Here is a 12,564-nt window from a genome sequence, read left to right as displayed (position 1 = left end):
AGGGAACGAAAGTCGGGGTAAAGCACACCAGCTCCCCCTGGCGGTATTGGGCCAAAACGGCAGAAACGACGTTTTGTTAATCTCAAACACGACGGAATGATCTCTTTTGGTTTCCAAGGCAAACCATTCAATATCACAGTAATCCAAGTCTATGCTCCAGTCAGAAATGCTGAAGAAACTGAAGTTGAACGGTTCTAGAAAGGCCTACAAGACCTTCTAGAACTAACACCCAAAAAAGATGTCGTTTTCATTATAGGGGACTGGAATGTAAAAGTAGAAAGTCAAGATTTGAACAGAACGTTCAACAGGCAAATTTGGCCTTGGAATACAAAATGAAGCAGGGCAAAGACTAACAGAGTTTTGCCAAGAGAATGCACTGGTCATAGCAAACACCCTCTTTCAACAACACTCAACAACAAGAGACCACTCGACACATGGACATCCCCAGATGGTCAATATCAAAATCAGATTGATTATATTCTTTGCAGCCAAAGATGGAGAGGCTCTATACAATCAGCAAAAACAAGACTGGGAGCTGAATGTGGCTCAGATCATGAACTCCTTATTGCCAAATTCAGGCTAAAATTGAAGAAAGTAGGGAAAACCACCAGACCATTCAGGTATGACCTAAATCAAATACTAAATCAAATCAATTATGATTATACAGTAGAAATGACAAATAGATTCAAGGGATTAGATCTGATAGACAGAGTGCCTGAAGAACTATGGGCAGACGTTCATGACATTGTACAGGAGGCGGTGATCAAGACCATCCCCAAGAAAAAGAAATACAACAAGGCAAAATGGTTGTCTGAAGAGGCCTTACAAATAGCTGAGAAAAGAGTGCAAAAGGCAAAGGAGAAAAGGAAAGATATACCCATTTGACTGCAGAGTTCCAAAGAACAGCAAGGAGAGATAAGAAAGCCTTCCTCAGTGATCAGTGCAAAGAAATAGAGGAAAACAACAGAATGGGAAAGACTAGAGATCTCTTCCAGAAAATAAGAGATACCAAGAAAACATTTCATGTAAGTTCAGTTCAGTTCGGTTGCTCAGTAGTGTCCGATTCTTTGGGACCCCATGGGCTGCAGCACGCCAGGCTTCCCTGTCCATCACCAACTCCTGGAGTTTACTCGAACTCATGTCCATAAAGTCAGTGATGCCATCCAACATCTCATTCTCTGTCGTCCTCTTCTCCTCCTGCCTTCAATCTTTCCCAGCATCAGAGACTCTTCTAGTGAGTCAGTTCTTTGCATCAGGTGACCAAAGTATTGGAGTTTCAGCTTCAGCATCAGCCCTTCCAATGAATATTTAGGACTGATTTCATTTAGGATAGACTGCTTGGGTCTCCTTACAGTCCAAGGGACTCAAGAGTCTTCTCCAGCACCACAGTTCAAAAGCATCAATTCTTTGGCGCTCAGCTTTCTTTATAGTCCAACTCTCACATCCATACATGACTACTGGAAAAACCATAGCTTTGACAAGACAGACCTTTGTTGGCAAAGTAATGTCTCTGCTTTTTAGTTGTGTCTGACTCTTTGAGACCCCATGGACTGTAGCCTACCAGGCTCTTCAGTCCATGGAATTTTTCAGGCAAGAGCACTGGAGTGGATTGCCATTCCCTTCTCCAATGTCTCTGCTTTTTAATATGCTGTCTAGGTTGATCATAGCTTTTCTTCCAAGGAGCAAGTGTCTTTAAATTTCATGGCTGCAGTCATCATATGCAGTGATATTGGAGCCCCAAAAATAAAATCTGTCACTGTTTCCATTGTTTCCCCGTCTATTTGCCACTAAGTGATGGGACCCGATGCCATGATCTTAGTTTTCTGAATGTTGAGTTTTAAGCCAACTTTTTCACTCTCCTGTTTCACTTTCACCAAGAGGCTCTTTAGCTCTTCTTCGCTTTCTGCCATAAGGATGGTGTCATCTGCATATCTGAGGTTATCGATATTTCTCCTGGCAATCTTGATTCCAGCTTGTGCTTCATCCAGTCCAGCATTTCTCATGATGTACTCTGCATATAAGTTAAGTAAACAGGGTGACAACATGCAGCCTTGACGTACTGCTTTCCCGATTTGGAATCTCTTGAAGAATTTTCCACAGTTTGTTGTGACCCACCCAGTCAAAGGCTTTGGTGTAGTCAATGAGCACAAGTAGATGTTGAAGCCTGTGCAAAGACGGGCACAATAAAGGAAAAAAAATGGTACAGATATAACAGAAGCAGAACATATTAACAGGTGGCAAGAATAAATAGAACTGTACAAAAAAGATCTTCATGACCCAGATAACCATGATGGTGTGATCACTCACTGAGAGCCAGACATCCTGGAATGCGAAGTCAAATGGGCCATAAGAAGCATCACTACAAGCAAAGCTAGTGGAGGTGATGGAATTCCAGTTGAGCTATTTCAAATCCTAAAAGATGATGCTGTGAAAGTGCTGCACTCAGTATGTCAGCAAGTTTGGAAAACTCAGCAGTGGCCACAGGAGTGGAAAAGGTCAGTTTTCATTCCTATCCCAAAGAAAGGCAATGCCAAAGAATGTTCAAACTACTGCACAACTGCACTCATCTCACATGCTAGCAAAGTAATGCTCAAAATTCTCCAAGCCAGGCTTCAACAGTATGCGAACCATGAACTTCCAGATGTTCAAGCTGGATTTAGAAAAGGCAGAGGAACCAGAGATCAAATTGCCAACATCCATTGGATTATTGAAAAAGCAAAAATATTCCAGAAAAACATCTACTTGTGCTTCATTGACTACACCAAAGCCTTTGACTGTGTGGGTCACAACAAACTGTGGAAAATTCTTCAAGAGATGGGGATACCAGACCACCTGACCTGCCTCCTGAGAGATCTTTATGCAGGTCAAGAAGCAACAATTAGAACTGGACGTGGAACAACAGACTGGTTCCAAATCAGGAAAGCAGTACGTCAAGGCTGCATGTTGTTACCCTGCTTATTTAACTTATATGCAGAGTACATCATGAGAAATGCTGGACTGGATGAAGCATAAGCTGGAATCAAGATTGCCGGGAGAAATATCGATAACCTCAGATATGCAGATGACACCATCCTTATGGCAGAAAGCGAAGAAGAGCTAAAGAGCCTCTTGGTGAAAGTGAAACAGGAGAGTGAAAAAGTTGGCTTAAAACTCAACATTCAGAAAACTAAGATCATGACATCGGGTCCCATCACTTAGTGGCAAATAGACGGGGAAACAATGGAAACAGTGACAGATTTTATTTTTGGGGCTCCAATATCACTGCATGTGATGACTGCAGCCATGAAATTTAAAGACACTTGCTCCTTGGAAGAAAAGCTATGATCAACCTAGACAGCATATTAAAAAGCAGAGACATTGGAGAAGGGAATGGCAATCCACTCCAGTGCTCTTGCCTGAAAAATTCCATGGACTGAAGAGCCTGGTAGGCTACAGTCCATGGGGTCTCAAAGAGTCAGACACAACTAAAAAGCAGAGACATTACTTTGCCAACAAAGGTCTGTCTTGTCAAAGCTATGGTTTTTCCAGTAGTCATGTATGGATGTGAGAGTTGGACTATAAAGAAAGCTGAGCGCCAAAGAATTGATGCTTTTGAACTGTGGTGCTGGAGAAGACTCTTGAGTCCCTTGGACTGTAAGGAGACCCAAGCAGTCTATCCTAAATGAAATCAGTCCTAAATATTCATTGGAAGGGCTGATGCTGAAGCTGAAACTCCAATACTTTGGTCACCTGATGCAAAGAACTGACTCACTAGAAGAGATTCTGATGCTGGGAAAGATTGAAGGCAGGAGAAGGGGACAACAGAGGATGAGATGGTTGGATGGCATCACTGACTTTATGGACATGAGTTCGAGTAAACTCCGGGAGCTGGTGATGGACAGGGAGGCCTGGCGTGCTGCAGCCCATGGGGTCGCAAAGAGTCGGACACGACTGAACGACTGAACTGATCTTAACTGAGGCAACCCACTGTGCGGGCTAGACTTGTGACGACTTTGCGGTCAGTTCTTAAGCTTCAGTTTACTCCTGTTTTAAATTGGGAGCAGTAAGTGCCTAGCTCAGTGGCATTAGATCTAGTAAAGGCCCGGCTAACTGAGACTCTTTATTAGGTGCCCACTACGCACAACACAGCATTTTCTATTCACTATTGTGCTCCCCAGAATCTAGCTCTAGGTGTGTCTAGTAGGTTGGGGCCCTCTTTGGGAGTCTCACTGTCAGACCCTCTGATAGCTTTCCAGTAGGGGAAATAGGATTGAAAAGGAAAAGAAAGGTTCTTACTCTTCAATCCCTCACTGGTGTAGTCTTCCCCGAAAATAAGAGTATGAAGCCACCTGGCCATCCGTATGAGCGCGAAGAAGTATTGCTGGTGGTCAGGGAGAAACATGGGGCTTTCATTTTTTTTAACACGGCCCCCAAATACTGGAGTATCTGTTACCAATGCTTATAGGCTCCGTTTTCCAATGCTGTATTCCTTGCGAATTTTTCCCCAGGGGAAAAAAAGTTTTAAATCAACTCAAATATGCAAAAAAAGGCACACTATCTCTTTTATTTCAGCATATAACCTTTTTGAATTCTGCAAGGAAGTGCCACTTCATTATTGGATTAATTTTTTCTTTTGGTAAGGGATTAAGCAGTGGCGTCTGCAATACACACTACTACTGAACAGATACACTCGTCATGTTTGAATTGCAAACATAACCTCAACTGTGAGAATGAGGATGATGCTCCAAGTAAAAATCATTTCAAGTTATTTAAAAAAAAAAGTTTAATGGCAATACTTGAAGTAAATAAAGCAAAGACATTTATTTTTGTTTCCAAATTAATCTGAAGCCTTCTTTAAAATAAGACATCTTGCTTTCAAATCTATTTCTCTGGTATGACATTTAACTTGAATAAAAATGGATTAATTCAGTTCATTGATGGAATATTAATGTGTAACAATTAAGTTTCACAGTGCTTGGAGATTATTCTGGTTTCTTTATAAAAAGTGAAGAAACATTAAAGCTTGCAAAATTCCAGGACATAGTATTTCAGTCACATAATCCTAATATAGTTCTTTTATTACTCTGAAGTACTGTGTGAATTCTCAGGCTGCAATAGGTACTGAAAATAAAATAAGAATGCAAATACATCCCAAAGTAAAAATGGGTTATTTTAAGATTACCCACTAATTTAGTGTGCATTTTATTTGATCCTAATAAAAACTTTAGATGAGGGAACATGCACAGTATCTTGAAACTTCACAAAAAATGTTTTCTTGAACTCAGCATCCATATTTAAATTCTCCCCCGTTAATTATAGGGTTGAAAACCAGTGGACTGGAAGGTGAAATGGTTCTACTGCCCATCATTAGCATCTATTGGGGGGGGGGGCAAAGGGAAACTTTGACTAGGGGACCTATTTTGCACATAAAAGAACCACTAGGAATATTAAAAAAAAAATTTATACGCAGGCCCCATCTGCCAGAGATTCTGCTTTAATTAGGCATCTGTGTTTTTAAAAGCTCCACAAGTGATTCTAAAGTGCAGTCAAGATTGAGAACTACTGATCTAGGTAAAAATGTTCCATTTTTTCCCTTATGGGCTGAATAAGTTAATAAAAGAATTAAGCAGTTATAAATAATATCAATAAGGAATTAAAAAGATTTTCCCAATGAGCAAATCAAGAAACTGTATAATGGATCTGTGAATTTAGAAATCTGAAAGAGTGAAGTAAAGTATAATCAGTTCTTAGACATACTTGACAAGCTGTCTTTAATGTAATGTTTGCAAATAATCAAATCAAGCTCAAAGGTAAAGACATGACTGGCATTACCCTGGTTACTGGCTTCCTATCTAAAAGTGATGAAATATGCAATGGTTTTTGCTGGTGTGAAGAAAACAAAAAGAGATGAGGAAAAGTGTTTATCATGCTTTTAAGTGAGTACATTTCAAAATGTTTTGCCTTTGGGGAATTCCTTGACAGTCCAGGGCTTCCCTGATAGCTCAGTTGGTAAAGAATCCGCCTGCAATGCAGGAGACCTCAGTTCGATTCCTGGGTCAGGAAGATCCACTGGAGAAGAGATAGGCTACCCACTCCAGTTTTCTTGGGCTTCCCTTGTGGCTCAGCTGGTAAAGAATCTGCCCATAATGCAGGAGACCTGGGTTCAATCCCTGGGTTGGGAAGATTCCTTGGAGAAGGGAAAGGCTACCCACTCTAGTATTCTGGCCTGGAGAATTCTATAGACTGTACCCATGCGGTCCCAAAGAGTTGGACACAACTGAACGACTTTCACCTTTCACTTTGGCAGTCCAGTGGTTAGGACTCAGTGCTTCCACTGCAGGGGGCACGGGTTCATTCCCTGGTTGGGGAGTTTAGATTCTGCATGCTGGTCAGTATGGCCAAAATAAAGTAAAATATAGTAAAATAAACTTTCCATTGCAAAAAAAAAGAAAAGAAATTTAAAAATTTGCCTTTAAAAGTTAGTCCTTTGGCTTCTCCTGTCTGTCTTATTAATATATTTCACTTTTTTTTTAATGTTTTTTTTATGTTTTTTATGTTTTTTTTATTTTTTTGTTTTTTTATGTAGAAGGCTGACAAGTTAGAAAATGAAGTTTTGAGATTCTCTAAGGATTTCATTTTTCTGGTCTCTTCATGGCACAATTAGCGTCAATAGTTAAGAAACTCCTGTATCAAAATAAAATATTAATTATACTTTACAATATATAAAGCAGCTGGCTAAATAATGCCACTGGTGTGACAATCTGAATCTTTATCATTGAAACTCTTGTAACCAAAATCACATCCTTTACATAATATTTATTCTGTATAGGATTTATTATCCACATACAATGACGTCAGCTTTAAAACAATTGTTATTTGTATAAACTCATCTTATAAAATAGAGTAATACACAACATACCTCAGTGATGTAAGTTGATAATCTAGGATTCAGAAAATCTGATCATTCTAATTCCAATTTCTGCATTGTTTCACTGGGTTGTCTTAGGTAGGTTGCTTTATTGTTCTGTGCCTTAATTTCTTTACCTTTCATGTGATAAACATCCTATTTCATAGATACTTAAAGAATAACATAAAAATTATTAAATACTTTGCAAATATAAAATGCTATATAAATGATAAATAGTAATACTGATCCACTCTAATATAAAATAACATACAACTTTCCATTTATAAAGTTTGGTCCTCCAGTACCTACTAATATCAAGCTTCCCAGTTAAACACATCTTATGCTATATTTGTTTTTAGTGATTTTTTTCCATAGTATCAAGTTTAGGACTCCAAATACATATAACTAGTACGCATGGAAATTTCAATACATCTTAGCAAGACTTGGCAAAATAACTTTAATGAATTGAGTTCTGAGCTCATAAGTAACTGAAACACTAAACTTTTTATCCATTCAGTGGTAACTTGGCCACATAAAAGCAGTAACCATGTTTGATTTCATCACTCAAACATACAATATTGAAAAATTTGTTCTGAAAAGTCTTAAGATGTGATAACTATAGAAGAAACCTTGTAAAGATGTGATTTGCTGCTCTAAGAGATTCTATGGTTACCAGCTTACAAGTGCCAGGAGTAGCAGGAGTAATAAAGTGAGACTGTAATGCTCAAAGGGAATTTAAAAGGTGATCCAGTCCAAGGTTTTCAGTGTTGGACTCCTGAGCTCTGCACAAGTGTGTGGGGAAAGGCTTGCAAGGAGCTTTAACCAGAGCAGCTCTGTTATTAGTTTCCTTTAAATGCTGAACTTCTCTATGAAAAAATTTATTTGAAAAAAGGGTTTCTTGAGTTAAAAAAAACCCTTTTAAACCACCGACCTAGTCTATTTTGCTTCATCCAGACACTAGGCATGACTGCAGTGGTGCTTTATTTTTGCAAAACTTCATTCCATCAACCAGATACTCTTGAGGACCACAGATAGACTTACAAGGGTATTCAGAAGCTGACAAACAGCATTCTTATAAGAGCAAACTTTGGTCTAACCAACTTCCATTATTTTCCTAATGTTAAAAAAAATCTTGGCATAAATAAAGTTTATATTAACAGATTATACCCCTATGTAACATTTTCCCACATTTAAGAGCCAAAGAATTCAGTTTTCTTAGAAACCATTAATCGACAGTTTCACTCTAGAAAAGAATTGGTCTCTAAAGTCTTAGATAAATATGATATGATACTGTAGCTATTATTTACAACTTACAAACATGTCGCAAATGTTCTTTTATATCCTAAAATAACAGAACAGATGTGCTAGTCTGGTGAATCTGATAGCTGTTTTGAGGGGATTGCTCGATGCTTGTTATAAACAATTATGAGAAAGCATATCTCTGAGAAGGCTCTACAAGTGCTGGTGGCACTGTGTTCAGTGGACCTTGCTGACATTCATGCTGATGTTTGCATGCAGAAGATAGTAGCATTAAAGAACATTTAGGTCATAGACTAAAGTGCGTTAAAGTATACACATGCAAGCATGACTTCATTTCTATAAATAAAGCTCAAATCTGTCATTTTTTCTTATTGGCTCCAGTGGTTCAGAATCGTATTATACTTATGTTCCCTCTCTCATTTATAACAGTTTGATTGTTAAGACTCCTGATTCAGGAATGGTCATGTTGGGAGATAAAAAATGCAATGCACACTATCCAGTCTTGAAGCAACTGGAAATTTACCATCAGGAGAATCTTGAAAAAAATCAGAATTAAGTACCATAAAACAAAGTGGTTATCACCTATTAATAAAAAAAATGAAAGAAATTAACCACTTTAGCCCGCAAATTGGTATTAAGGACAATTGTTAATTAAAGAATAAGAGAAAAGAATAACATAAAAACTATCTTGAGGTATGTCATGGCAGTTAAAAATACAGAGTAATACATGGAGCCTCTATCAAAATTAAATTAAAACAAGCTTAATTGGGATAACTTGCCAAGACTTTTATGAAGGAGAGTTCTTTACTTCTAGTATTTAATCTTTACAACTAAAATAATGCTTCTTCACTTTGACTGTAATTTTGGAATGTTTTATAATTCATATAGGGGAGGAGTTAAAACTTCATTTTGTATCCTAGCAGAAAGTTTGTTTTGAAAAATTACATAAACAAGCAAAGATCTTAAAGAACTTAGGAGAATAACTTGTTCAAATAGTTTTATATATAAATTTTACATATAAATAACATAAAAACATGTCAATAGAGACTGTAGGGACATTGCTCGACACTTCTTGAATAGCTCTAGTGCAAGGTATTATATGTTGTCGAAGATGATTAAATTCCTCTTCTTTCATACGTTCTCATTCTCATAGGCTTCTTTTATAATTATTGCAGATTGGTGAGGTTTGAAGATTCAAGGAGAGACAGTTGAAAGAGGACTATTTAAAATCAAAACCTGTCCAATCTCTGGTCCCACCACTTACACTTTCTGACCTTAATTTCCTTATTTGTACATCAGAGACAGTGCTATCTACCTTGCTGATTAGGTGGGGAAATGCAAGAAAGAGCACTTTATAAATAATAGAGCAGTATATAAATGTAGGAAATTACTCTTAAGAACTGGTAAGAACCTCCAGTTTTCATTTTCCTTTTTTTCTTTAGAGAGGAAGATAGCTATATTGACCAGTCTTCAAAAACTATGTTGACAATATTAGGTTCCTGCTTTAAGAAAATGATGTCTATATATAAGCTCTGGTCAGCTTCCATGTTTTTTTTTTAAAATACTGACTACATAAGAGTAACTTCTAATTTAATGACAAAAATTTCAAATATAAACGACTTCAAACATTTTAGACTTGCCTTCTGCCATAATCCTAAAACACTTAGGATAATGGAATAATGATAGGTCGTTTTAGATCCGAAGTTAACAGAAAGTCTAATTAGTTAAGTCAGGTAGGTTTCCAGACCCTTAAATGTGCTCTGACCTAGTTCCCTGTGAAAATTCAATAGTGGTAGTTCACATATTTTTGAAACACTTTGAAATTATTTTATATAAAGTTTGGTTGTGGTGAATTTATTGAAAATATTTTCTTTGAAAAAAGTTCCCTAAGTAGATTTTTCAATATTTTTTTAAAAAAGGTATTTCTGTAACACAATAAAAGTAAGAGGATTAATTGTTCATCCAGCGAGTCAACTCAAGCTAGGTCTTTCTTTCTAGTGCAGCAACAGATTTTAGGGCGGTAAAGTTCAGAATGGATACAATGGCCTGTTCAGAAAGCATGCAAGTGGTGTCGGGTCATTACTTTTAAGTTGATCTGATAATTTGTTGATTAGACTCTGACTGTGGAAAGAGTGACACAAGAACGTCAGTGTAAGCTGTAGGCTCTGTTGGTTCACATTCCAGCTACCTGATGTTGGGCTTTATTTCCTTTTCTTCTTCTTCTTCACTATCATCCACCTGTTGTATGACCAGATCGGCAGACCCATCCTCGACTATCTCCACGTAGGATCTGTTCTCATCTTCACCCATGTGCCATCTGGAATCCTTATCTCCATCTGATGGGGATATAAGGTGCTGTTCAGCTTCCAGATCAATGGGGAGGCTGTCTATGCCAACTTCAGCAAGGCACTCATTGCAGAGTCTATAGCGCCTGGTTCCTTCCTGTACCACTTGACCTGTTAGATCAGTCACATGGCGCTTGCATTTTCTGCAGATAAGTTTGCATGCCTGGTGAATCTGTGTAGAGAATTAAATAGCGATTAAAAAAAAAGATTTTTCAAAAGCAGAATAGTTTGATATTCTAAGTACCAGTTCATAAATTAAACATGTCAAAGCCAAGCAATGATATTAAATTAACATCTAGTTTATTAGAAAAAGGTCACAGGTTTTGGTAATAAAGTAATGTCACAGAAATATCAAACACTAGCTTTCTCTAAATAATGTCTATTATGTTTTTATGGTTAATATTACATACTTAATAATTTCACATATCCCTTAATCCAATAGTATTTTTATATCTGAGGTAACATGGGACATATTCCTAGAATAATAATAATTGCAAACACTTAATATCTGCCATATACTATTCTAAGGACTTTACATATCTTAATTCAGGAGAAAAAACTATTTTGTTATTTTGCTTGAGGAAGAAAAAATAATGACCCAAATGTAAATGTATAAAAGAATATTTTTTGATGTAAGGATTATTGCCACTTTTATTAATGAAAGAGGTAGTAGAAAGAAGACTAGTCAAGGAATTGGAAGGCTTAGGTACTAGTTCTGCTTCTGTCATTTTCTAATCTTGTCATTTACTAACCATGTATAGTGAAGCAAGTCATTTAAAACAGAAACCTGCCTCCAGGGTGACTGTCAAAGTATTTAACAACTGGTAAGGTAAGCTGCTGCTGCTGCTAAGTTGCTTCAGTCGTGTCCGACTCTGTGCGACCCCATAGATGGCCACCCACCAGGCTCCCCCATCCCTGGGATTCTCAAGGCAAGAACACTGGAGTGGGCTGCCATTTCCTTCTCCAATGTGTGAAAGTGAAAAGTGAAAGTGAAGTCGCTCAGTGGTGTCTGACTCTTAGTAACCCCATGGACTGCAGCCTACCAGGCTCCTCTGTCCATGGGATTTTCCAGGCAAGAGTCCTGGAGTGGGGTGCCATTGCCTTCTCCGGTAAGATATGGGTACCACACAAACAGAATAGAAGCCTGATGACCAGAATGGATACTAGTTACAAACAACCAAGATGGTGGTTCTGCTACATATTGGTCTATTATCATTCCTAATTGCTCCCTTATTACCAACAGGGATGCACTTCAGGTTGTGTGGACCAAATGAGTTAATATGTGTGAAATGCTCTGGGAAGAGGTTATAATTGATGAATAATTATGTATTATAGTTAGTAATAAATAACTTTGTTTGCTAGCAAGTTTGATAGCAAACTTTGAGCAGTAGATTATAGATTCTAACCTAAAAATTATTACATAATATTAACTATATAAAGCTAAATTAATGTTTATGGCATCTTCATTCAGATAAAGTTGGAATGCTATGAAGTAGGCCACCAAATACAAAGTAATCAAAAAACCCAAGAAAACTAATGCAGTCTGGTAACATAGCTAAGAATATGTATGGGACTAACCCTCAATACACTTATTATCTTCTGCTTAACCATTGACATATTACTCAGTAAATGCTGAAAGTACATAATTTTTTTTTCCCCAATTAGTTTTATTAGTTGGAGGCTAATTACTTTACAATATTATAGTGGTTTTTGCCATACATAGACATCAATCAGCCATGGATTTACATGTGTTCCCCATCCTGAACCCCCCTCCCACCTCCCTCCCCATGAAAGTACGTAATTTTAAGTGTATCTTTATTTCTCCTGAGACAGTAGCAGTATTATGGTTATCATATGAGGCATTGTTCTTGTTACAAAGTTCTGACACAGATTCATGTTCATCCCCCTTCAAATCCAACACAATTAAGAAGACAAAGAAATTAAGTGAAACACTGGAATGTTAAAATTGAAAATATTATCATGAACCCATTACTTTAAAAATATGCATCTTCTAGCTCAGAAAGGGGCTTCACTCATAGCTCAGTCGGTATAGAATCTGCCTGCCATGCAGAA

At 37.5% G+C, this 12,564-nt stretch overlaps 1 protein-coding gene across 2 annotated transcripts in view; it reads right to left on the bottom strand.

Moving 5' to 3' along the window:
- Positions 1 to 9,983: 9,983 nt before the first annotated feature.
- Positions 9,984 to 12,564, bottom strand: part of ZBTB8A (zinc finger and BTB domain containing 8A) — a 55,391-nt gene continuing 52,810 nt past the window's right edge. For both annotated transcript variants that reach the window (XM_043445498.1, XM_043445499.1), the window contains one exon: positions 9,984 to 10,663. In XM_043445498.1, the coding sequence (XP_043301433.1) occupies positions 10,331 to 10,663 (333 nt within the window). In that variant the 3' untranslated portion in view covers positions 9,984 to 10,330. The remainder of the gene's footprint in view (positions 10,664 to 12,564) is intronic.

This window comes from Cervus canadensis, chromosome 24, assembly GCF_019320065.1.
Source record: "Cervus canadensis isolate Bull #8, Minnesota chromosome 24, ASM1932006v1, whole genome shotgun sequence".
Lineage (NCBI taxonomy): Eukaryota > Metazoa > Chordata > Mammalia > Artiodactyla > Cervidae > Cervus > Cervus canadensis.
The sequence above is the reverse complement of the archived record's forward strand: the minus strand, read 5'-3'. Positions and strand labels throughout refer to the sequence as shown.